This window comes from Pleurodeles waltl, chromosome 6 (genome assembly GCF_031143425.1).
Source record: "Pleurodeles waltl isolate 20211129_DDA chromosome 6, aPleWal1.hap1.20221129, whole genome shotgun sequence".
NCBI lineage: Eukaryota > Metazoa > Chordata > Amphibia > Caudata > Salamandridae > Pleurodeles > Pleurodeles waltl.
Window position 1 is genome coordinate 1,679,671,849 of NC_090445.1, and position 27,981 is coordinate 1,679,699,829.

A 27,981-nucleotide genomic window follows, 5' to 3' on the forward strand; every position below is an offset into this window, starting at 1 on the left:
AAGTGATGTAGTGGCCCTTGGATGAGGGAATTGAAAGATACATTTTTGTTTAAGGTAGGGTATCCAACCATTAGGCTGTCTTTTTGAAATTACTCATGAGGGGGGAAGGGGTAACAGGCATCCCTAGCATTGGAGGGGTGGACAGTTGTAAACAGCCCACTGCAAAAGGTTGTAGAGTGGCAGAAGGTAAGGTAAGACATGTTTTATGGTTCTATCACTGGTACACTTAGGTTCAGAGGCGAGAGAGGGAAAGTACACTAAAAAACACCTGCAGATGCACATAATGGAGATACAAGGAAGGGATAAGATGTCAGGTAGTCTTGGTGACTTTACCTGCAATGTGAGGGGCCTAGGGCACAAAGTTGAAAGAGGGTAGTAATTCAGTTCCTCACCAGATATAATCCCATCTTGTCCTCTTATAGGTGACACACAAGGCAGTAACAAATTCAAATGGCAGAGGAAGATATGAAATCTTGCTCATTCAAGCATCACATCAGGTTTGAGACGAGTGGGGACTTTTGCATGCACAGCACTCCCATTGACCATGTCACATAATTGACCAGATCTGGGGGGAAATGTATGCGGCAATGAATGTACAGTGGAGTGGTGAAAGACTTACGGTGATTTCTGTATTCTTACTGGAATTACAACCCAACACATTAGAAATATTTGGGACTATCCTACTGAATACCTTAGACCACATATACAGGAGGCGAGATAATCTAACCATGGACACCACTGTAGATAGCTCTCCCACAAGGGCACTGCTGGACAGGTGAGAAAAGTTTCTATAATTTTATTAGGGCATGGGGCCTCCCTGACTTCCCGTCCTCAGGCATCCCTCTTCTCATGCACTGCGGGCTCCAAGAGCTGGCTGCCTTGACCATATAATGACCAGAGTATTCACAATCACTGATCTGTGTACACACGATACCTTATTGAGGGAATATCAGATAACTCATCACTATTGGCCAGAATGATGAGAAGAATGGAAATATATTCTGGAATATGGAAGCTATATCCTTGGCAATTAATCAATAGACACCCTTTACACTTCTGAGAGATGTTACTACTTTGTAGCAAACACAGGTTTGGGACAATATTAAATCCAAAGTGGGAAGCATACAAGTCGGTGATCAAGGACCAGGCTTTATCAGTGGTTAATGGGCGACATAAAAGGAGGAAAGTCACGGCATGAGTCCAAGAACAGCAGTTAATGGAGTGGTAAACAGAGTGGGCCCATGCCACATCTAGGCAACTTTCCTACCGCACAGCATTAGGAAGAGAAGAATATAAACAAATTGAACAAGAGGCTGCAGCAAACTTTTGTGGGACACAACACAGAGTGTATGAACTAGGGAATAAAGCTGGTAAAGCAACAGCCTGGCTTGCCCGCAGGGAAGAGAGAGCCAGAGATGGGTGGGCGTGGTGAGGTCAATCTCAGGGGATCTAGAATCCTAAGCAGAGAAAAGAGCAATTAACCTTGACAGTTATTTACAGAGATTATATAAATCCAGAAAAGACCTGACCCTGGAGGTAACGGAAACTATGGTATGGGTTCTTCCATTGCATTCTCTATTGTAAAATGACAGAAATACCCTGGTAAAAATGATTACAGTGGGAAAATGTTGGTAAACTAATATTAAAGCTTAAATCTGGTAACACATCAGGACCCAATGGTCTTCCTGATGAACTCTTGAAAGGTCTGAACAGCAAGTTGGGGGAACCCATTTGCCAAATGGTATACAAACTGTAAAGTAAAGGAAGGCCATCCTTGGCCCTGAGAACAGTCACTATATTGATGATATAGACTTATAAACTGGGGAAGTCGTCTGAAATCTGCACCTCATCCAGGTCGATTTCATTACTAAACACAGAAGTTAAAATGCTCGCCACAATCCTAGCTAGTTGTCTGTATGGAGTTATAGATAAATTAATCCACCTAAACTATGCCACACTGCACTAAAAGACACAATTTTAGGAGGTTGCTTAGGTGCCTACAGAGAGCTTATACCATCTGGGAGCCAGGAGTGACAGTCCCCCTCAATGCTGAAAAAGTGCCTGACTCACTTGAATGGCCCTTCCTTCTCGCACACTCAGGAAAATAAGCTTTGGCTACAATTTTTTATACTGTATAACACTACTATACACAGAAACCAGAGCAAGAGTTATGGTTTATCAGACCATTTCCAAAGAATTCATCATGGGAAGAGGGGCAAGACAGGGCTTACCCCTGTTACCCGCGTAAGAGCTTGACTAACTGGCGAATTGTACTTCGTGGGAGAGGGGGAGCACTGCTCTGAGGGATAGGGTGGAACAGAGACTGGGAAGATATGGTCTTGAAGTATGCTGATGACATCCTCCTTTGTCTGGCCCCCACTAAACATTCAATCCCTAGATACCTGATAATAATTAACCATTCTGGCGACTGTTCGGTCTCCATGTCAGCTGATCAAAATCAGTTGGATTCCCCCTTAATGCATGGATCCCTCCAGATGGCTGTACATTCCCACTGAGCTTCAAAGCAAAAAAAGGTTTATATATCTGGAGACACATGTAACTAAGGGCAAAAAGGAGTTTATCTTAAAGGAAACTTGAATAAGAGTCTGGCCAGTTTTAGGGCAGACGTGGAACTCTAGCGAAAGCTTCCACTGTAACTCTTGGGAAGTGCAGAATTTTACAACATGCTTGTTTTACCAAACTTCCTATATGTACTTCAGAATACCCTGCTAAGATTCTGGTGGATTATTTTGCTGGGGCAGATAGTCTAATTAGATTCCTACTTTGTAGAGGAGGCTTCCCAAGAATACCAATGGCAACATTGGGTTGGGAACATAAGGAGGGCGGTAGAAATTACTGGGCTTCCCAATTGGTAAATGTTAATGACTGGGTGTGCTGTGCCCAAACCGAACCAGCAGTGAGAGAGGATGGATGAGGACTGAAGCCAAGGGTATGGACGCTGGCTTTCCAGGACTGGTCCATGTCAAACCATGGAAGTAGTTAAACTTTGTCAAAAAGCCAATCAGAAGTTGGCTGGAACAATAAATACACTTTGGAGACCCCACTGTGGGACTAAAAAACGTTTGTGAGATTTGCCGGACTTAAAGGGCTTTCAGAAATCTGACCTATTGAAGATTTCCAACTTAGGGAATATTTGGGGCCCACACTCCAGAAGGAGTTTGAATTATCAGAAACACAATATTACAAATAAGTACAGGTAAAACATGATCCAACAAAATACATGGACTTTTGGGTAAAATATAGGAAGAATCACTGTTAGGATATAGAGTTCTAGACAACTGTTACAACAAAATACAACATTCAGCAAATATGTAGAAAATAGGTTAGTAAATGCTTGGGAACAGTAGAAATGCTCAAGGATAAGGGTTATGCGGGTATAACTATATGGTAGAAGAGGAAGTGTGGAAGGAAGCTTGCATATGTCCTAGGGAAGTTGTACTAAGGGCAGCCTTTAGACCGATCCATTTAAAAATATTCCACCAAGCTTATTATACTCGAACACAGCTATGGAAACAAGCATTTGCAATGCAATCGGTCTCGCATTTTCTTGAGTTAGATCTATTGGCATTGTAAATTCAGACCTGGACTTTTCTTGCCACATAAATTGGTCAACCCTGTCTCATAATTTCATCTTTTACTGCCAGGCTTTGCTGGTCACTGGCGGCTACTGTCATTAGAATTCACAAGCCCTTGAGGAGAGACCAGAAGATGTTTGCATTACCTCGAGTTGTGTAAACATCTGAACAGAAATTGGAAAATAAGCCTGGAAAAGTAATTTCTCTTCATTTTAACAGAATGAGAAGTCTTGCAAGCATTCTTGACTCGCATTTCAATGTGCAGAACAGCCTGAGAAGATTTATGGCCCCAATAAAGGATTTAAGCAATGCCCTGTGTGTGATGTCGTGTGTGCAGGCAGGGAGGGGCCCGGGACAGAGAGATTTGAGATGCGAGGCTAAGCAAGTATCACATCATTGCTTCTAGGTTAAGGTACATTTTACCAGAGAGGACATATTTTGGCCTTCATGAGCAGTGAGCTAAGCGACTGTGTGTTTCTTTTGTAAAATAAGCTTACTTTAGGAGCCAGAGGTAAATGAGGGAAGCACTGGAATAAAGCCAAAACAAATGCCAGCGACATGGGAGGAGATGGGAGGAACAGAATTCTGCAATAAAACGCAGGCAGTTACCAGCTTAAAACACCCACAGTGAAAGGGAAGCACCAAAGAAATAACAAAAATAGTCCATCACAGCAACAGATAAAGAAACCAAAGTGGAATAATACAGTAGTTGGTCACTGCTCTGAAACAGAAAAAGGAGGGAGAAAAAGGCAGAACTGACCACTAGCAAGCAAGGATTTTTAAAGGACACTGCAACCAACAAATAAAATCACTTTAAGCCATAAATAGTATACTAAAAGTATAAATGAGGTTGAACGCTTACGCTCCACCTAAAAAGGAATGGCTGAAAATGATACGTGCTTCTGAGGTTGCCAGGTGAGAGGTACATTCATACATACACTTGGAAGAGTCCTAGGATACATCCCTTCCGGAGAGCGGGAAAACAGTGATTAAACCCCAATTGATGACGTCACAGCCATATGGGGAGACATCTAAATACCCAACACGCACCACTACTCTGTAGTCTCGCACTGGTGGTAGCATGAAGGGACACTGTCAAAATGTGGAGCAGCCAGCAGGTTCCCACTCTGGGTCAGTGGGGAAACAATGTGGATTGGTATACGCGGGAAGAGGAAGTGGTATGTGGAGGCAGAGGATTACACAAAAATCTAACATTTTATGGGATCATTGGCAGGAGTGAAGAGGTGAAGCAGACTGTCTAAAATGAAAAATGAAGACAGACAAAAAAGATCTAGAGGCAAATGGACACATAGTTTGAACGGATTATCCTGGATTCCGATACTGTCTGAGAACGGAGGATACGCCTATATTATACCATGGTGGCAAGTGTTACATTGAGTTATAAGCTGAATCCAGCATAAATGAGATTGCAGTGGCCTTTTTTTGCTTTTTCCTTGAAAGTTTTAAAACAACACGATATATTGAAAAAGGGATCATTCTTAGGGTCTGATTAGAGTTTGGTAGATGGGTACTCTGTCACAAAAGTGATGGACATCAAATTCGGCATACTACAAGTGCCATACTATATAATGCACTTGGAATAAGGTGGAGCTGGACAGGGCCGGCTTTAGCGCTGGTGGCGCCCTGTGCAGCAGCCTTTTTTGGTGCCCGCCTCCCCCGGCCCCATGACCACCTCCTCTGATTCCTTCACTTCCACCCGGCAAATGTGCCCTCATCTCTCCATAGCCCCCATTTCACATACATTCATTTGTTTTAAAGCGCTTGTAAAGGCCTGCTTTACTAATCCACTCAGCTAGCCACATAAAATATAGTTCTGTTCTTTGCAGCAGCCATTTTAACCCTCTACGCTACTTTATGGTGATTCAGAGCTGCCGCTAGACAAATCTCCCATCGCTCTCCCTAGCAAAAACATTAATCACAAGCGGTATCTTGACATTTTAATTGCTTCCTGAAGGCTGGACGCACAAGGATCTTTTCAGCAGGTGCTTTTAAATTGCAAGTTTAATAAGTTATTGCTAAACACAGCACACTCCAATCCAGGTCAGCACCCTGTGCGACCCCACCGCTCGCACCGCCCTAACAATGATTTACCTCTGAACAAAGCTCTTGAGTATAGATTGCTTTCTGTTCGGACTTTAGCTCTTAGCTGACTTCTGAATTGAGGTATCCAGAAGGGCTGGTCTAGTCCCCTCCACACATCCACCCCTCCCTGCCCCCAACCAAATAAAAACACCACGTATCAGGCAATTGTCCTAAATTCAGGAACTCTGGAGGGTTTGGGCTGTCTCATCACACGCACATGCAGGTCCACTGCTCCGACTTCATCCAATGTCCAGGGGCGTAACTTGGTCAGTATGAATTTGGGGGGGGGGAGCTTCAGATTTCCCAACAATGAACCTGGGACATCTTGTTAAAAAGCATCAAATCAGAAGCAGGACATGAGAGGGTCTTAAGGGGAGTGGAAAGATAGAAGTGCGGCTTGCTAGGGTGTAATTAAAGCACAATATTTTTCAAACTAATCATCATTTTTAAGGTCTTCAACACAGACGAGAGACTGTGTGTTTTTGCCATTGTGGGCATGCAAAAATCCCAGGTGAAATCCAAGACACTTCACCTTACTCGACTGAAAGGACTTGTACCCAACTATACTAAAAAATACTTTTTTTCAGGGGGTCTATCACCCCCTTCCTGCGGAATTAGGACCTTTCCTACAGCCCCCTATAGAATTTTTTGCTTACAGAGCTAGAGACCCCGCAGGGACCAGCCGCAAGCCTCTTCTCAGCCAGTGCTTAGAACCGACAGGAGTGGTGTGTTAGGTAGGGCACTCCTGTCCAACCCCGTTACCCACAAGCTGGGGGTTCAGTAATCTATGGGATTTGGGACCTTGAGGGAGATAGATCCAGACCCACCTCAAGCTTTACATTGGAGAGTTAGCGGGCTAGGATCTGTCAATCATGTTTCAACCAATTAGGTCCTGGCCTGAATCCTTGGTCATTCTGGTCTGGAGCCCGCCCCAGCGCCTGCTCTCCTGCTGACACTCTTCCGCACCGGCAGTAGGAGGCAGTGGAGAAAGTTCTTTGTACTAAAAGCAAACACATAAATGACAAGCGGCACCAGGACAAGCCAACTACTGCCACGAGGGCAAGAGGATGTATCACAAAAGGCTTTAGAAGATACCACAGCGGGCCTGGTTTTCATGTACTGAGCTGCCCTAGGGGGATTTTTAAAAAACTGTTAGTCATTCTTACCAACCAAAGATACCAAATTTTTAGGCTCTCTTGCCTGACTTGATGACAAACATTCAAAGCAAAAGAGAACTTTGGGGGTGTCAATCATGGAGGAATCCGCATGCACACGTTAATACTAAATGGTAAAATCCCAGGAGGCTCTCCCTGTGTGACAAGCAGAGCACCTTGAACCTCGCCGTGAACGGAACCGTGGGGAGAGCAGATCCCGCAGCTTCAGAGAGACTCAAGGAATTATATGAAAAATTGTATGAAAGCAAATGGTCTGCCACTTCGCAGGAAAGGTGAAGCTCTTGATCCCGCTCAGAACGCAGCACAATGTGCGCGGGTGCCAATCACAGACGCTGCTTCGTGCTTACAACTCTTACGCTGTCCTGACAGGGGACCGCGCGGGCACAGTCGGCTTCTCTGCCTCCTTAGAAAAAAGGAGTCAAATATGGGCAGGTACCAGAACAGACAGCACCATCAACTTACAAAATACCGACAATGAGAACACATACCTCCAACTAAATCTACTGTGTGAGCAAGAGTGAACACTCACTATGTGGTGCATCCCAACTGTGCTCATCTATATTCCTAGGCTGGTAGATGAACATCACAGAACTGACCAGTGAGGCCCTCAGCATTTTGAACAGGTGCAGCATCAAGGCTGGGATAACACAATGATTTGTGTGTTCATATGCAAAACCTTTTCAAAGAGTTGGAGCCTGTGTGACTGTCTAGAGAATAGTTACTTAGGTGGCTCCTAAAACAAGGACCTACAGGGAACGGCAACTTCTCAATATATAGAAAATTAAAAACACGACAAAAACAGCAAGTCCCAAGTGACTGCAGTAAACCTTGCACGAACGTGACGTGGAATATCACCCAAGAACTTGTCTAGTCTCCTTCTCTTCCACCTATGCATTCCTTTCAGTGAATGAAGCACCCACTCCAGAGATCTGTAGCCTGCTGGTCACTCATGTCTTCACCTTGCAGGTTCTCCGAGCGAAGAAAGCTTGTGGTTCTCTGCCCAGCTGGAGCTGTTCTTCAGGGAATGGAAGATTTCACTTGCTGCCTTCTGTGAGAAAGGGAGGGTTCCTTTGTTTTTGCCTTGCTGTGCCTGCTCGGTAAGGAATAAAAGCTTGGATTGTTGCTGCCCAAGCTTTATCTATCCTCTGTAGGAGGAAAGCTTGCACTGTTTCTGCCAAGATGTACCTAAAAAAAATAAAAAGAGTTTCTACCTATTTTGCCCCATCTTACGGAAAACCAAATGATGTTTTGAATGCACTTGCATATGGAGTGAAAACTAGCTGTGGTCCTAACCCTGAGCCCCTGGTTACAATGCTGAATTCTCAACTGGACCAAACAATGTGACTCTCAGCAGTCCTTCCCATTGATGGACCATCTTTTTCTTGACCATGTTTGAGAGCACCTTGAAATAATTCTGATCGGGTGTGCACTATATAAAAACTCTTGTGTATACGGTTTAATAGACAATAATGCTGCCCCATCTTTAACAAACATGAAGGCTTAGAATAGGATGTAGAAGACAACTAACTTGCCTCTTGGGTGACTAATAAAATTGACAAAAGGAATAAAGAATGGGAAACCCTTCCAGGAGCAGAGTTTCATAATATCCAATCAGGAACCAGATTCCAGATTACAAATACCGTTTTGCCAGCGTAAGCAAACTTTGGAACCCTAGGGTACTCACTTTTCTTCAGCATGTCTCGTTTTCCATGATCATCACATTTGACAGCACCTTAAAATAATCCAGTTCAGTATAGCCACTGTGCAAAATCTCCCTTGTATATGGTTTAACAGATGTTGCTCCACTAATAACAAGAAGGGCTTATGTAGGAGGAAAAAGGCAACTGAATTACTCTTGTGTCTTTAGTAAAATCATCAGGGTAGAAAGGGCGTGGTTTACTAATTCCAATAAAGGCTATTAACTGTAGAGATGTAATGTTCTCAAGTGAAAAAAGACAAAATACTCATTTTAATTGCAAGTTTGTGCCTCAGCTATAAATAAAATGGCACTCATTGACGTTTTCAGCTGGGCGGGAGGTCCAGGCTCGGTTAAGAGCCTCAGCATACAAGGTGCTGCATTTCCTGACAGCAGTGCTTAATTTGTGCTTGTTGTTTCCGGTGCTGAGCACCGGAACTTATTTGTGAGGGCCGGGGCTTGTTCTTCTGCCTCAAGCATTTGCTGCGAGCAAAAGACACATATGGGAAAGACGGAGAAAGGAAAAAACTAAAAAACTTCATAAAGGGAGAAAGTAGTAAGTTGCAGGATGAGCTGAAGGGGCAGGGGTGGCCGTAAATGGATTGAAGAGGCCCGAGATGGCTTCAGGATTACGCTGCCTCAGTATTCAGTGCTGGCAGATTTAATTATAGCAGCCTCATGTTTAAGAGAAGGGCTTTGAGCACCGGCACCTCTTTATTTACAAATTAAGCACTGCCTGACAGCACGCTACTCAGGGGGAACCATGGAAAATTATAAGACCTGGCCGTCACTGCCCTTCCACCACTGCCATATTCCACTGGTAGCGGGGCAGGAGATGCTTGGGTGTTGGATGTATGGCTTGTGGTTTCAGGGTCTAAGCTTGTCCACCGCTTGCTCCCAGTGAGCTGCGACTGTGGCTTGACAGCATGGGCATGGCCTGATTCATAGCGCCGTCTGTGTTTATAGTGACATACGGGTCAAGAAACAGGGGTGCCAAAAAGTGCCTGGAACTAAGGGCGTTTAATCGTGTGCAACATTGGTTCCTTGTGAACCAATAACATCGAGAACATTTATTGAATCATTATCCAACAATAGAATAAATCATGATGAACCAGGAAGAACTGAACCACTTATAGACATAATCAAAGATTATATTTATAGCTTCAAAGAAGTGCTCAGGTGATCACACACTGAATGACCGGCGATGATCATGGCGATGAAAACTAACTATATTTATGAACTGCATGTGTCCCTGTGTCATAAGGACCCAACATTTGCACAAACATCTGAGATTTTCATGGTTCCACTGCTTGTTATATTACACGCATTACTGCACTGTTCCTCTGTCAGTCACTGTGTGATCAGCTGAGCTAGAAATGTTATCTGATTACATCTACGAGCGGTTCAGTTCCACCTGATTATTCATGAACTGTTCTAACGTTAGAGGACGATGATTCAATACATTTTCTTGATTTGATTGTTCCACGAGGAACCACTGTTGCACATGTGTCTGAGAACATGCAGCATGTGTGGAAAACCTCCAAAGCGCATGGTAGTGGCTCTTCGAGGACTAGAGCAAGGTGAACATGCTCTATGAAGCAGGGATTGCATTAAAGTATTTGATGTGAGATACCTATGATCCTGGAAAGGACACCTAACCCTATCTGGGCAATATTTGAGAATCAAAACAAAAAGAGAAGCAGGGTCCCTTCCTCGACCCTCCTTCTTTTAATCTTGTGAAAGAGCATTAAGTACAAACTATTTTAGCTCACTACATACAATTGTAATATAGATTTAACAAACCAAGAACACAAATGTTTACACAAGTGACATGAGCTGACTCAAAGTTGGGAACCCACAACTAGGAGACTGTGCAACTAGTAGAATTGGATGTTACTTACAGAGATTTTGTACTTCTTGTATGCTTATGTCTGTTAATAACCCTTCAACTCCTTTCACTCTAATTTTAATGTGTTAGCTACCTATGTTGTACTTGCCCTGTATCTGTGAGAATCATGTGTTGCTCCCCCTACTACCTGTCCATAACTTATTATTCGCGTTAGAGAAGGTTACACTGCTGCTGTACATGCTGAACCTTCATTGTACTGTGAATCTCAGTGCACACCTTTCCACCACACAAAAAAACTAGCTTGACCACATTGCCAATGGTTGTTTTAATGCATGGTGTGAGTAAACCCTCCCATATATATGTGCGGATAATACTTTGGGTTTTACATGCTAAACATGTTATTTCAGATGAGCTCCTACACTGCAAATCTCAAGGGGAGGGGCGGGCAGGGGAGGGAGAGAGGGAATAAAACAATATATATATATATATTTTAAGTACCTTTTGCTATCGCCTCCTGCCGCGTTGCTCCTCTTCCCTCGATGTGGTGAAGCTAGCGTGAAAACAACGTCAGGATTGGTCTGAGTGGCTCGGACTGCTGCTCACACACAACCCTGGGGTCTGTGCAGTTTCTCCAGCCCGGCGGTTCAACACAGCCCTGCTGGAAAAGCCTAAGGGCACGTGTGTTTGACCGGCCTGAGACGGCCGGCTAAACACACATGTGCACTTAGGTGCACTCTCTCCTTCTCCCAACTAACACCTCCCGTAGCCCAGCCCCGCCCCTCCCTTCACATGCTGGCCCGAGCCAGCAGCAGAAAAATAAAACAATAGCAAACTATTGTTTTATGTTTTCTGCTGCTGACTCAGCGGGGGTGACTCTCCTTCTCCATTGCGGAGGAGCCACCCCCATTTTTTATAGCAACTTTGTAACTTTTTTAAACACAGCTGGCAAGTGGCTCCGTGCCATATATAACACCTTCAGCTAATTCGGGCATTTTAGCCACCAACACTTTCAATCATCTGGTTTTGAGCCCATACTGAAAGTACTCACAGCAAACCCTACAATTCAACATGTTTTTAGCTGAAAAGCCAGGAATGTCTGATGGTATCCTAGGTCCTAGTGCTACTTTGCAGACTTGTGAAATGCAAAATAAAATTGAGGCGCCTTTTTTTCTTGTCGGCAATCATGGATTAAACAACCCAGTGGATGAAAGGCCAGAGATAGCCTTTCATATGCAAATACAGCATATGGCTGCTACTGGGTTAACATTAACACTCCTTGGTAAACTGGCATGCTAAAGATAAAAATTCTATTTATCAAAACAATGTGAATAGCAGCAGCTGGGCGAGACTGGAAAGGAAAACAATGTGATGTGCCCATCTTCCTTTGGGGGGTGGGAGGAGTTTGGTGCTATTTAGACAGACAGTGTGAATCAACTCTGATGCTCCCTGCCTGCAATAGGTGCAGCACATGCTGTAGGTGCTGACCCGTGAGGGCCGACAGTGGTATCAATGACTGAACTACAACAGGTGGGTACCAAAACCCCCAGTAGTCAACACTCATGAATACCATGCCACTGGGCACTACAAGGCGGGCTGCCTTCGGATGCCCATAACTGCCAAATAGGATCCAAGCATCCCCGAGAACTCAATGTCTGGGCATGAAGAGAGAGATGCAGCTTTACGGAGTACAATATGTGACTGACCATCGAGGGCATGATCTACTATAAGGTTCCATTGCAACACTTCCAGAGAAACCATCAGAGACGCCAGCAATTTGTGGTGAGCAGGCTTCATAGCCATCACTGGAGATGTGATCGCAGCTCTACAGTAACTATAAATCTGTGATGCCACCACCCTCACTGGTGCAGATCCAGGTTACTATGCCCACTTCCACTACGGAGCATTACGCATATTTAACTCCATACAAATGTTTTATTAACCTTTGTTTTTCTGCCACAAGGAACGCGCTTCAGCAAACTCCTTTAAGGCAAAGATGGATTTAATTCACCTTCGCCATCTTATCCATAACCCTAAGAGTGATTTTTGGCATAACCCTAAGCTTTAACCTGTGCCCTAAACCTGGCCCTAACTTCAATGGTAAACTTAGCCCTCAATTTTCAAAGTACCTTACTTTAATTCTTACCCACACCATAAGACTGTCTCTAATTTTAAATATCACCCCTCGACCGCCTCTAATAAGTAAAACTTGCCATTAAGATTACCCTAAATTAACCCTCACGCTGAAATTCCGACACCATTTAAAAGCCGTAAGCTTCATTCTTTCGCTTACTTTGTTTTAATTGTCACTGTCACTTCAAACTTCAATCTTTCTGCTAATCCTGAGCCTATTCCTACACTCCACCTGCACCCTAGTCAGAAACCAAAACCGCAAACACAGCACCGTAGATTAACTGCAACAGATATAACTTGTAAACTTCACTGCTTACATGTGTTGAAATCACTTGCATGTGCCTTTAGTAGTGGGGACTCTGCAATGCTTTGTTTCTGTTCAGACGTAAGTGTTATAATCGTCACTGAGACACCAGCCTTGTTGGACGTTTTATCTCCTCTAGCTGGAGCTGGAGGGAATGGTCTTTGAGGCTGGTGAGGGGCAAAAGGACCAGCTGCCACTTTGCAACTATCTGCCTTACAGGAATAGGCCTCCCATTTAATAGAGTGAGAAACTTAAATGCGAGTATGGACTCCAATCCTTCCCTTATATTAAATACATGAAGCGACGACTTACCCGAATCTTCCCACATCTTGGCTTCCCTCAAAAAGTCCACAATGCCATTGTCTTTGCACTTTCCCATCTTGAATATGCTAAAGAACTATACAATGGGGCATCCCTGCTAATGATGTAGACATTACAGAGACAATGGAATGCAAAACAGCTGTTCAAGCTGCTGATGCGCACTAACATCCCAACGGGCGTCCAATCAAAACACTGGCTGCTGGTTGCCAGAAGCATGGCCTTCAAAGCAAAGTGTACCTTTATCGAGCAATCCGTAGGTTGGGACTACCATTCCTTCAGAGTGTAGCGCTACGCCTATCACTAAACACGACCACAACATTCCAAATTGGCGCCACTTTTCATCACTCTACGATCCAAGATGTGATAAACTGGTGGAAGATTGTTCTGTGAGTAGATAGTCAATCTCTGTAAATCTATTTGCGCTAAAATAAAAAGAATCAACAATCACCCATTCCAAAGAGCACCAAAGACCTGGTTCTTCCTATCAACTTAAGCACAAGATGCAGCCGATTAATTATGTGTTAGCTTCCTATCCACTTAATCGTAAGATGTTGATGACTAACCATATGTTAGAAAGCAGGTATGCAGGAGTGCATCTATTCTCAGGCTCGCCGCAGCAACTCGTGCTCATGTCTGCATCACGTTTTTGGACCTCACACAACCCACACAACTTGTATATGGGACATACTACAATCAGACTCATGATGGACGCCCTGGCACTCAATGCAAACACCACACAAATTCTGCAACAAACTTTTATGCAACAACACTTCCCCACATGCACTAAAGGAATGATAGCTGACACGGTGGGAAAGAGGCAAGCAAAGAAAATTTCCATCACCTCCAGATACATTTGATGGTGGTAAACGCAATGCTGTCAATAACATATAACAACTTGGGGGGGTTCAGTTCGATCCATAGCTCTCAGAATTTCACTGGTACATTAAGTTGTCAACAGAAACATTTTCCATCAAACATGCACTGAAAGACACCTGTATTGACTAAAGTAACAACTGAGTCAAGATTAAAAGATTCCGATTCATGAAACGCCTTACATTTTGTATCACTCTTCTCAGGACTACTATACAACCATAATACAAACCTATAAAGCGTTCGGAAACTGGCAAAGTAGCCTTAAATAGTAGCAAAAATGCAGACTAGCCATTCATAGAATCACTGCACTTGGCTACCACTGAACGCAAAATACAACTTGTTATTGCAAAGCCAGCACTGAGGGCCTCATGGGGCTAGGAGACAAGAGGATAAGGAGATACCAAAAAAACGTTAACCTCCCCTCCTCATTGGTACTCACATTCTCTGGTATGCTTGGAAGTTCTCGGTAGTCAGGCACAGTAAAGTAGGAGTGCTGAAAGGAAGAAAGGACAAGGCACTCAGAACAGGCACATTGGGGGAGAACCGCCAGCACAGGGAAGTTAAGGGGGTTAATTTAGTCACAAAAAAATGCAAGAATATAAAACTATCATATTAAACATGTTATCACAATATTCACAGCATTTGTATACACCAATTTGAAAATGATAAACTGCTTTGACTAGATAAAGTGTGCACAGCAGCATCTCAGCATGGTTATAGGAAACACTAATCGATTACAAAAAGCAGTGACTTGACAAATTACAATACAGGAGACAAGGCTCTACCTTCAGTTGTGCCCTCAGGGTAGTGGGGGTCCCTCAGATGCTCGGAAGACTGACTTACAATTCTACCTCCTTTCCTAGAATATTTGCAGAAAGTGCAACTTTCTCTAAAATGGCCCTACAGGTTCAAATTTGCATTTTTGTATCTCTGGTCCTGAAACATTTTAGCAAAGGTTAAAAGAAAAACCCAAATATTGTAAATTACAACTGAAATGTACATTAGCCTGTCACAGTGGCGGCCGGCAGCTTTAGGAGGGAGGGGACGGGCGGGAAGCGCACACACACACACACTCAGTCTTTCACACACAGACATGCATGCACGTACATCCATTAACAACACTCAAAACATTAAAACATGCACGCACGCACCAAACATTCATTTTAAAAGATAACACACACACTTACCTTCAGCCTCGAGGTCACAGGAGGGTTGGGACTGCTGCTCATTGGCTGACCTTAGGTTAGCCAATGAGGGAAGGCAGCAGTCCCAGTCTCGTCACAGTGGGATGGGGTCAGTGAGACTGCTGACCCCTCCCCAACCTGTGACGAAGTGTCACTGACTGACAGTCACCCTGGGCGCTTCAGGGCACTTCAGGGCTTAAACCTGAAGCGCCCAGGTCGAAGTCAATGGGTGACGCATTCCTCGTCACCCAGGGGAGGGCCTCAAGGAACATTTGCTGAGCCGAGAAGGTCACGCCCATTGGAGCTGTGACCTCCTCAGCCCAGCAAAGTTCAGCCCAGGCAGCCAGGAGTCTGCGCAAATCACGCATGTCTCGCTCCTGGCTGCCTGAGCTGAAGATGAAGAGTGTTCAGCCTGACAGACACTCTTCATGGAGGGGCAAAAGGTGGGGGGGGGGTGGCCCCTCTGCCCTAAAGGACGGGCCGCACCTGGCCTGTCAGCACAATCCTGACCACTGATGCCCTAAAGGTGGTCTGGAGACAAACATACGAATGCCCAAGAATCAAAATCTTAATGTAATCAACGGTGGGAGAGGGAGTGGACTACTGCAATGATGCTGCGATTCTCAAACTTTAACATGCGTCACAAATTTGGATGTAGAGGAGCAACTGCCTGATGCAGAAGGTATGTAACAAGCTGTCACACTGTCCCTCGCTACCTCTGCTAACCATAAAATAAATATGCAGATAAGTTCAATGATCAAATCTTGCAAATCAAAGAGATGAGCATGTGTACAGACACATTCAAATTCCAACAGTGAACACATCAGAGGATGAAAGTACTTGCCAAGTGTCCAAGTAGATCTAGGACTGGAGGTCAGGTGAGAGACTGGAGCTCTAAATGATGTGCTAAAGCTTAATTTGAGTATGTTGTGGTTACTGGCACTCTCTTTTGGGGATTAAGACTTATTTTTCATTATCAGACTTTGACCAAGAACAAGAGAGAGAAAGGAAAAAAGAGGAGAAAGAAGATGGAAGAGAAAGATAGGCAAAAAAGTGACAGAGTCAAAAAGCAAAGATAAAGAAAGATCTTGAAATAGTGAAATAAAGAGACAGGAAGTGCAGGGTGGCTGAAGAAGAAGCCATGAGGCTGAATTACATCCAAGCAGGCTCGGTATTCTGCAACCATGGCAAACAGCATATAACAGTGGAAGCAGTGGAAACTAAAAATAAAAAACCTTGGGCCTATTAAATTTAAGCACTGGAATGCATAGATGAAACACTTAGCAGAAGTGACTGAGAATAATGATAAAAAGATTCAGAAGACACAAGAGTGGGCCCCAGCAATGCAGAACTGTGGGGAAATGTGTAGACACAGAAGGGTGCATAATGTCAAGACAAATCAAGGAAGGTGAAGACACAGGATGTAACACACTCCCACAATGGCTCCCGTACCAGTTGGGTGGAACTTGGTGCAGGGGTTCCAGGGTGCTAGAGTCCCCAGGGCTAGGTGGTAACTCCACCCTGGGCTATCGCTCCAGATGAAACTGTACCACTAGTAATTGATCTAACGAAAGACAAGCAGAAAATGGCACACCGGTATTACAACCCTGCAGGGGTTATTCACTACGGACCCTTTAGCGTAAGGCAATAGCTAATTTTTCGTCGATACTTGTGTTTGTTGCAAGTTATCATTGAGAAAACCAGCTTCCTGCACTTGAAAACCTGCTACAAACCCCTTGCTGCTTCGTGATTCACTTCCCAGTCTACAAGACATCTTCTGAAGCCTTCAACACTGCATTAGATGCCAACAGGCATTAGGCACTTACAAAAACCTAAAGCCACTTTGTAATTTTTGCTGCTTCTAACTATATTTCTGCTGAAAAAGATATGAAAAGAAATTGAAAAGGAACTTTCAGAACAGAAAGTACTTCCAGTGATCAGTCGGCTTGCAAGTGGCTAACCTTAAATGCCCAAAGAGACTTAAACAAAGTAGTCCCTAAGCTGTCCTTTCACATACGCCCCCGCTTCACTGCCCATGAAATGTTTAAGGCGTGGGGAGACCGAGAGCATTCCTCGAAACCACTGGCATGGAATAAGGAAAAAAAAACTGAAATAACCCAACCGCTCAGCCAGCCCCCAAGACAGCCTGTCCTCTCGGTCAGGCGGACATGCTGTTGGTACAACAGCGCTTTCTGATCGGGCGGGGGCATCTGGCTGCCAGCTGGTGACCTGTCCAAGGCCCAGCAACTGCAACCTGTCGAAGGACATTACAGGATTATGGGATGAGAGGAAGCTATTGGTGGCAGTGAACAAACCAGGAGAGATGTGAAGAGACAGGCAGGGTGGCTTGAATCCACATCAGTGGGCGGGGCACTGCGGAATCCAAGACATGGCATTTCATGTCCATCCCAGAAAGCGTTCACGAGTCCTCCATAAGATGACACTTGTGCTTGCTGATACAGGTTTTAGACAAGGAGCTTTAAAATACAACCCCGCTCTCCCTTCAACAGAGGGGAAAATGAAAAGGAAAGAAACGGGGGTGTAGTTTTTTGTATTTCATAGACTATCAAGGTAATCACTTTTGATGCACTTTTGTAAATGCACATTTAGAGATCGCTCCTGGACCCTCACTGAATATATAGGACAATATAATGGCCGGATCAGTAAACCTTCTATATGGCCGATTCACACTGGCAGATAGCCTTTCTTTAGGTCTGGTGTTATCCAAGACCTTTTGACTTTACTAAAATTTAATAATAATGTTTTGCAAAACCCCATGACAATAAAACAGGCACTGATTAAGCCAAAAGGATGACAGCCAAAGCTTGACATACTATCTTTGCTAATACTTGTTTATGAGTCTAAAATCTTTTTTTTGAAATTGAGAAAAGGTTTGGTAACACCATTTAACCAAAAAGATTTTCACGTAAGCAAATCTGCTGCTATGAGCAGGGGCAGGATGTCTGAGGGGACCTTCTAGGGCAACTGTGTGGTCCTTTCTGATGCTGGAGAAAGGTTCAGATTTACAATTGCCAGTGGCGGGGATGCATATCTTTCCAGAAGGGTAAGCCAACAACAATAATATTGACACTGGCTGGAAGAGGTGGGGTGGGGGCGGTTATAGGGACATCGTGAGGTGTTTCAGGTGTTTCATCACAGGAGAAAATATATTCCAAAAGTTAAAAAAAAAATTTTTAAATGTCCATGCACGAACGTGGAGGAATTTCCTCATGGGTAATTGTTCACTATGTATCATTATGCATGAATGCCTCCACTTAGGGCTCCCATTACAATGACATATGTGCCTCTAATCTAGTAATTTCAAGACCTGAGCACTGGCGTAACAAACCCCCCCCCCCCCCCCTGCAGCCTCCACGGTTTGGGGGTGTGAACTCCAGGGGGGTGGGGGGGGGCTCACCACCGTACTCTGTGCCAGGGCAGCAGGCCCCTGACTAGGTCCAGGGGAGGTGGGCCCCCTCCAGGTACTTTGCAGTGGAGCCCCCTCAAGTTTTGTTACACCACTGAACCGGAGTTACAGATGTCATTGGTATAGGAATTCCAAAATACAGAGGACAAGTAATCTCCAATGGATTCCCCTACGAAATGGGGAATAACATCGGGACTTCTTACGTCTGCACATCATTTCTAACTAATGAGTCATTTTTCTGGAAGTAATTCTTCCAGGTCTTATCCAGGGAATTTGTTCTCGTAATCACCTGCTGTAGTTTCTCAGGTAGTAAAGGTCGATGCAAAATGACTACTTTGTTGGTAACACAGATGCCGGTGGAAACTCTTCTTTAAAGTAAAATCAGTACTAAGAGGCGACCCAGCATAAGGAGCACAGTCACAACGACACGGTTTTAAAGCTGTACCTTTTGGGGCAAAAATGAGAGAATTCCAGAAGGAAGAAAATCCATCTCCATGCAAGAGAGTAACAATCTAACAATCTAGGTACACACATATTGCCTTTAAAAGTTGGGTCACCAACTAAAGATGTCAGGATTATAGTTGGGAGTCAAGTTTGCAAGATCAGGCTGGGCTTTTTACACCAATTTACCAGTGTGGACTAGGCTTGCATATGTTGTTATTATCTTTTAAGCTGTGGTCTTTGACTCATAAACACAGCTTTCCCCTTACTTTCAAGACAAGAATACATTTTTTTCATTACTTATAATGAAGAAATTGCTAAAGCACTGTGATCCATACAATTACCACTGGCATTCTAGTCAGTGCTTAATTTGTAAATAACAACGTGCCGGTGCCCAAAGCCCTCCTCTGAAGCACGCAGCTGCTGTATTTAAATGTTCGAGCACGGAATACTGAGGCAGCGTAATCTTGAAGCCATCTCGGGCCTCTTCAATCCATTTGAAGCCACTCCCTGCCCCTTCAGCTCACTCTTGCTGCTTTCTACTTTCACCCTTTGTGACGCTTTTTTGTTTTTCTCTTCCTCCGTCTTTCCCATGTGTGTCTTTTGCTCGCAGTAAATGCTTGAGACAGAAGAATAAGCCCCAGCCCTCAAAAATAAGTGCCGGTGCTCAGCACCGGAAACAACAAGCACAAATTAAGCACTGATTCTAGTGAAAACTAAGACAAACCTAGATTGCAACTGTCTGTGTAATCTACAAATCCCCTTCACAATAAACCTGTTCCTTTGCTGAAAACTGTGTACGCAATTAACTTTCTTTGCTTTCATTTAGTCTCAGACACATTGTGCACAAAGGTGTGTTCCAGCATTAAGTTAAAAACACTGTGCACAATCAGTGGGTACGTTGTAAATTTCGTATTTAAATTAGTAAAATGCAAAACAAGATTTACAAGGTTTACTTCAACCATAACTAGGAAGTTGCAAAAACCATCTGCAGGAGGTGCCTTCCTCATTTATAGTGGCAACGCAGTGCGCTGGGTGAGGGGCTTGTGGTGGATAAGGGCTGGGTGGTCGCGGCGGGGCTGGAGCCTCCATTATAATAGTCCAAGTGTCCTCTGTGCCCCATCACCAGGCTTACAGGTGAGTGGGTCGAGTGTGAGTGAGGAGGTAAGGGGGAGACGATGCAAAAGGTGTGTGTAGGAAAGTGAAAGGAAGATGCTGGAGAGGACAGAGATGAGGTGTGAGATGTGCGGAAGGAGGGATCCTGAAAGAAATGAGGGGACAGAGATTAATACCCTTATTACGACCCTGGTTGTCTTCTGACAGCCAGGGCCGTGGTGGCGGTCTGACGGCCGCAAAAGCAGTGGTCCGACCTTTTTGGCGGTGGTCAGACTGCCACATTTTGACCGTGGTGGTTCGGTCATGGTTGGACCGCCAATTTCCCTTCACTGGAGGGACTGGCGGTCCTAATCCGGCAGGGTAGCGCTGCATGCAGCTCCGCCCTGGGGATTACGAGCCCCCTCTCCGCCAGCTTTTACATAACGGTTGCACCAAAATGTAAAATCTGGCAGAGACGCGGTGCAGGGGACCCCTGCACTATCCATGCATTTGGCATGGGCAGTGCAGGGGACCCCCATGGACAGCCCAGTCGCGCTTTTCACTGTCTGCTAGTGAAAAGTGCGACAGGTGCTGTTGCAACCTACACGACGCAACATTGCTGCCGTCTCGATCATAAGCTGGAGTGATGTTGTGGGCTGTTCCTATCTGGGCCAGCGGGCGGAACACCGTGGGGAACTTGTAATGGGGCCTACGGGAAGGCAGCCGCACTGGCGGCAACATGCTCGTAGAAGTTTGGCGGGCGGGCGGGCTTTTCCGCCCGCCAAACTCAAAATGACCTCCTAAGCGTCTAACAAGAGACTTCAGAAAAAAGTGGTGTGAAGACGGGAACGGATGTGATTGAGACACTGAAGATCACTACATCTTCCACAGGCCTCCGTAATGTTTAATTCACAGTCTGCTTAAAATGTTTAAATGACTGTTCATGTGTTTATTGTCTAAGTAGGTATCTGTTGAACTTGAGTGCACCCCCCTAAAAATCACTTCTAGAGAGGAAACTCTTCATTTACTAAGCTGCATAGTACTGATGTGATTCAGAAACCTATCTGCACATTTAAGTGAGTCTAAGGAGAACAAAATAACATCTATGATCGCAAATCAAATCTTGTGATTTCCAGAGTTGGAATGAATAAATTAACTCACAAATAGAATGATACCAGTCTGGATTAATTTCAGGTGCCACTAAATCTCCCAGCATGGTTGGCTTTTCAGCGAAGGACACAAACATCTATAGATCTGCAATCCTCAACAGATTATTTCCAACCATGAAAACAGACAAACTCCTGGCAATTACATGATTACATTTGATTTTAGGGTTTTGAAACTGAAAAGAACAACCCCTAAAACAGGTAAGAGTGCAAAAAGTTTCCACACAGAGAAAATGAGGGCGAACCCCAAAACAAGCGAGGCTGTAAGAGTCTCTAGATAAAGAGAAATGCATTCCTCTTGGAGCAGAAGGTTAGCACGCACATATACACTACATTTATCCACTGGACTACACAAATGCTACATTTTTGCATGTATAAATGCTTTTGCGTGGAATCTCTCCTAAGATCCTCAGACATTACAACTTCTCAGAAGCTGTACTGGAACTTTTGCGAGTTCCAATATGTCCCAAATTTGCTTCATATTTTAAAAACACATCCTGTTGCTGCAAATGTTCGACTTTCTTTGAGAATTAAGCCCTTTGAGCACAGTTATACCGTTTTAGTCGTCATTCAGTAAAAGGGCATATATTGGACCAACGAGCTTCATCGATTCTTTACTTGATAGGGTGTAATCAGTGGGCTAGTTCTTCCTTGGGGGTGGGTGGGTTGCACAAAGGAAACTTGCCCATTGGCGCAAATTACATTTTCATATTTTTTTATACAAGTTTTTAATTTCTGAATTAAAGTTTTTGGAAAATATAAAGCAATAAAAAAGTTCACATTTAGAATTCAAAATATTTTCTTGAGCACTACGCTTACCACACTGAGATGGACAGGTGCACCAGGTTCGGGTACAGAAAGTGTATAAAGTGATTCCAGAAGCTCATTCCACTGACTGTCCTGAAAAAAAGAAAGAACATGGATTTAAAAAAAGGTCAAATAACCACGAAGAGACCTACTAGGTGATATTCACTGACTCACATACAGAGGCCGGAACCGTGTGCCAAGGATGCTCAGAGATGCTGAGGGTGAGAGTAGCACAGACAATCTATCGGGGACAACACCGTGGATGAAAACAGATCAAATATGCATAGGCCAGACTCTGCCCCTCCATTATTGCCAATCTGCACAGCCAATGGCTTCACCAATCGTGGCTAATTACAGTATGCACAAATGGCTGATAATTCATGGTACAAACGTGGCTATCTCGTGGTAGTCACATATCTTGGTTTATTCACTGTGAGTGGAGATCTTGAATAATTCACAGCATCCATGTATCCTGGAACTCTTGATAAGCACAAACCCTGGCTAAGTTATGGTAGGAGCACATTCAACACAGTTATGATGTTTACAAACTAAAGAGAACCATCCTTTTCAATTACACTGACAGATGTATTACATGCTGTATTCCTGGTATGCACGGATGATAGTTAATTGATGGGTGTAACAACAATTCAGCTAGGATTTGGAATATGCACACATCCTGCACAATAGATGATGTGCTAGAACTTCATGTCTCCATTTTTAAGGGACCCAGAGGAATTTCTGACCCTCAGAAACAATCTGAGAAATTGCCTGCTAGGAAAGGCTTGCATAACCCTCTTTATTGCATCCTGTACATGTTCATCTGTAGACGATTTAAGGATAGGGCACGCGCTTCCAGTGCACCAAAATAAAGAAATATATTTGGCAAAAATATAAAAAAAGGATACAGAGAAATGTGGCTTGTTTATGGTATGCACATAGCCTGATTACATTACAGTATGCTCAAAGCCACATTAATTCATACCTACATACATATATTGGTGAAATCATGGGTAATTTATGTGGCAGCATATTTTAGTTAATTCGTCGTAAGGGCACAGTCCAGCAAATTGTACTGAAGCACACCCCTGTTGAATGAATGATTGATATGCCTGCATCTAGATCATTACAGGTCACACAAGAATCCTGGCTCAATCGTGGGGGGTGGGGCTGCGATGCCTGAATTTGGTAACAGGCACTTGCGAGACAGGCACTTTCTATTGGTGATGAAGGGCAACATGCAAGTTGTGCGTGGTAAATGGAGAACAAGGAGTCATTGACGAGAAGTTGTTAAGCGAGACTCCTGAAGTGAAACTGTAATAAAACCATTTTTCATATTTATTTAATTAATTTAATTTTTATTTAAATCTCTTGTAAAGCGTGACTGTCACCTAACATGTATCCTGGCTGTATAGAGAAAATTTTGTAGGGTGAGAGGAAGGTAGCAAACCCCAAAAAGTGCGAGAGAACCACCACAAATAGTTTTCTTAATAAAAAATCAGAAACAAAATCCAAAACTCGGGCCAGACACCAGAGAGTGTCAGTAGGTAGAGGTAAAAGAAACTGCTGGAGACAAACTATAATCAACAGTGATGCCACAACAGTGCTTGCTCTGTAAAAAAAAAAAAAAAAAATGACCACAAGCCGGTGGCAAATGGTTTTCTAGGGATGGTGCCTGTGACACCGCCAAGTGTCAAGGTTGCTGGATCGGAAGGCTGGCTATTCTTGAGCCCACCTCGTGCCTTTTTTTCCATCCACCTGGAGATTTTGTTCAGAGCTTCTTTTCCCCCGTCACTGTATTCATATCCTTTTTTTTATTCTTCTTTTTCTGCCTATCGTTTGCTCTGTTGATGACGCACCTGCTCCGGTGCCCACAGATGGGTGTCGGTAACCAATGCCACAAATTAAGCTATGAGAAGCCAGCAAGGCAACTTGGCCACCAGGTAGGCCAAGCACGTCTTTATCAACAGTCACTTGGTAAGTTTCTTTGAATCTTTGTGTTCTCTCCCTGCTTCCGGAAACACATCTCAAAGCGTGTGGTTTCTCGTGTGCACAAAAACAACAAAATATGAGGCGTGTATGATCTTGTACCTCAGTGTAAAAAGTAAAAACTGTGACATTCCGGGGGGGTGAAATTAGGTAAATTTCACACGTCTCTAAAAAGTAAAACTCTGCATCTACAAATGTGTGACTGAATATATATATATGAGTGAGTGATTTACACAGCACTTGATCAGGGTGACATGACTCCTGTGAAACAGCCTAAATGTGAGGGGGCATTAGAGATCAGTGCAGACGCGCAGATGTGCAATTTCAGGCCTGTGCAGTCTTTCTACAAAACATACGAATCCCTGCTAATTCTTTTGGGAGACCCAGAGCTGTGATTAACCAGCCTGTATCTCCCATGAGTTAACAGGATTCATTAGTTTAACGCCCCTGAATTGGAATTAACCTTTGAACAAGGCGTTTCTGGTGCTTTGCCAATGTTCTAGTTCAGTGTGTCGGGTAAGAGTATCTGGAGCTGTGTGGCTGCATACTCTCTGGGGGAGTATTGTCTGCTCCCCAAATACTGCTAGACGGGGTAGACAGAGTCTGGTCTGTGCCTCTATTATAGCTCCTGCTACTCTCCAATTATTTTTTTCTGGTGCAGATCTGCATCTAGGAAAAATAGGCTCACTGATTTGAGGCTGAAATTTCAGGTCCAGACGCACCGGACCAATCAGAGATACCGCTACAGGCAATTCAAATCAGAGTCCAGGGCGGGCTGAAAATCTCATAAAATCTGCTGTGGAAGTGGTTCCCCAATGCCTGAGTAAGAGATTACCATAACTGCCACCGGTCCTTGGCTCCTCACTAAAAACATGAATGTGATTCAGTATTCCTTAGAAGCATCAGGAGAGGCGAGGCACTATCTAAAACACTCACAAATTTACAAACTGTAACAAGCCCATTTGCCCTGCACATGACCTCATACCGAACATCACATATGGCATCACAGTGATGTATCATTGTTTACTGATGTGCAATTTGCAGTAGTTATTGGCCTTTAGCTGTGCCCCCTACTAAGCACAAAGATTGCATCGCCTGGGCATGCCCCGGCACATTAAACAGGGGTGTGGAATTTTATCAAATATCTACTTGTCCAAAGGACATATCAGTAATCTTTTAGTGTAAAAAGATCCATTTGGTACCATGCAGAGAGGTAACAAATTAAGGCAGTCTTATCATATCACAGCTCTGGGAGTACCCAAGGGTCAAATTATGCTAGGATTGGGATTCTATTAAGGTTCTAAATATGCCATCGTTCTGACTATACAGGACTTCTGAAACAGACCAGGGCTGTGCTTATGTACAATATTTGCATACTCAGAGGCTCTACATTTAGAGACACTCTTTTTAAGAATGGGCAGTGTTTAGGCAAGTTGTTTGATCGCAGCAAAGCTCTGGGTACGCCAGCACATTTTGTTATATAAAATTCTGATTATTAGCAGAGTTTAGACTATATCATTACATAATGATACAATTGCTTTCTTTCTTACATTAGTTTCTGAGTAAGTGTCTTGTGAACTGTTCAGGCAAATGTATTTTTAAGTAATCACTTGATTTCAGAAAATGTCACAGTAAATAAACTCGCATTCTACGTTGCCTGGGTTACCAACAGAGCATCAAAGAGATCTGCCCCAGTCTGACATTCTCCACTTGGCCACAATGTAATTCTTGAACAAATCACTTAATCTCACTGTGCCACAGTTCCCTTAACTGTGAGCATATACCAAGCCCTTTATGCTGGACTGCAATTTATATTTTACAACTAGATAAACACTGCAAAGTCTTGTCAGGGTGTTATGAGCTATTTATCCATGTAAGTATGGCTTGTATGCACAAAAGTAGTCTTGCACTCATAAAAGTACTTACTGGGTAAAGATTATTGTGATAGGAAATCTACTCGCTGGAAATGGAAGTAGGCCAAAAGTGATCATTCTAGGGATGGGATGCCCTGGTCTGTGGCACCACCCACAAACATATTGGAAATGTACACCTAACAAGGCAGAAGTAACTTATTTCTGCAAAATCATCCTTCTGCATGCATATGCATGCTGTAAAGGAGCCTTCAGGGAATATTATGAATAATCACAAATTGTTTGTGTACAGGTTTTTATGTTGGAACCACTGTCAATAATGCAAGCTCAGTTTAGAGTATCTCCTTACAACCCTCACCTTAAGAGTAAAGGCTTTGAATTGCTGAAATGTAGATATGATTCTGAACATTTTATACATATGGCACAATGTCTGGCCCTAGCAGTAAACAATTCTTCTTCCCATACTCCTACTTTTGCACTGTTAACTGGTCGGCAGTCAAGAGGTTTGTGCTTTAGGGGGGTCGGACCTGCTTGTCCAGGAGACAAGTTACACAACTGATCATCCATGACAACAAACAATATTTCCTGGGCGTCAGGCTAATTAGATGTACATCACAGCCTACAGAGCTCCACCGTTTGTGTAGTTTGAACAGGGCACGTCTACAGACTCGCCCTTTACATAGTACATATTGACTAATGCCTCGCATAAGGCCCATAAAAATGCCCGTCAGACATTGCAGGCCAGTAATATCTTTTGCGTGTGATTAAATGACTGGAGATGTGCTTGCTAACATCATATGTGAGTTTATATGTGCCGTAGTGAGGGGAGGACTTATGGACGCTAGGCTAACCACAACTGGCTGATGCAACCATAACATAAACAAACTTTTTCAGGACATTTAAAAAAGGTTTTTATGAAGGTAGAGCAGCTTGAGACTTCAGGAGAGAATCTTAGCAAACGTAATTTCAGTGACTTTCAAAGGTTTTAAAATCATACATGTCGATCACAACCTCTATGTCGTGTATGGAGGGTTTCATGAACTGCACGCGTGCCTCATTGTATGTTACACACTTTTGTAAAGTGCAGCATTGGCCAATAACTTTCCATCTTGTTGCTTTCTGGGTGTTTTGATGATTAGGCTGCTGGAGCAGTAAAGCAAGGGCATTATGTGTTCAACATCTAGTCAGATGGTCAGTGGTGTTTGGGCTAGCGTAGAGAAAGGGAGATTTGTCCTACACAGTGGAAGAAAAGGACCTGTCTTTCATACTCTCTCTTCACCTTGGTGATCCTCAATGCCAATCCACTCAATGTGGGTGACACACGAGCAGCTACAGAAGGGAGGTTTTCAGCTTTGGAGTCCTTTATGTTAATGTGTGCGTATCCCTGTAAATAATGCAACACTGTGGACGCAAGAAGTGGGATACAACAATGGTGGGGCTCGGGTGGTTGTATTTCCACTGATCACGATCGGGCGTGCTGCTATGTAGAAGTTGGGTACATCCACTAGCACCCGTAACCTTGGCAATTTTTGGACCGTGGCATAAAGTTTTAAGATTGGAAGGCTTGGTTCGTACCAAGATGCTAGGTTTTTTATTTCTTTTCCTGTTCTTTGAAAGCGAGCCAAGAGTTATTGTACATGTAAAGAGTTGAGTCCGGGTACAGTGGGCTGCTTTTTAACCAGGCTTCAGCCTGAGGTAGGACCAAAACTCAGCTTTCTTCTGATTCTCTTTGTGATAGACTAAGGGCATTGATTATTAGATGATCTCCAGGCAGCGTCTTCGCCCACGTATGCCGGCGGCTGTTGTGTCGATGACAAAGTGTGTCCACACTGGTGAATATCTTGCTCAGCCAGTAGGACACCACAAAGTTTCATGTATCTAGCCGCTGGTGAACTTCTAACTTATAAAGAGTTAGGGCTGGTTTCAATGAGCTCACATGGACTTGTTGAACCAATTT

The 27,981-nt window shown here is 43.8% G+C and overlaps 1 protein-coding gene across 4 annotated transcripts in view; it reads right to left on the reverse strand.

Annotated features, from left to right (window-relative positions):
* The window catches only part of DENND1A (DENN domain containing 1A), a 1,115,636-nt gene that overhangs the window by 644,495 nt on the left and 443,160 nt on the right, over window positions 1–27,981 (reverse strand). For all 4 annotated transcript variants that reach the window (XM_069241713.1, XM_069241711.1, XM_069241712.1 and 1 more), the window contains exons 7-8: window positions 22,180–22,260; window positions 14,487–14,540 (exon numbers count right to left, since the gene is read on the reverse strand). In XM_069241713.1, coding sequence (XP_069097814.1) covers window positions 14,487–14,540; window positions 22,180–22,260 — 135 coding nt within the window. The remainder of the gene's footprint in view (window positions 1–14,486; window positions 14,541–22,179; window positions 22,261–27,981) is intronic.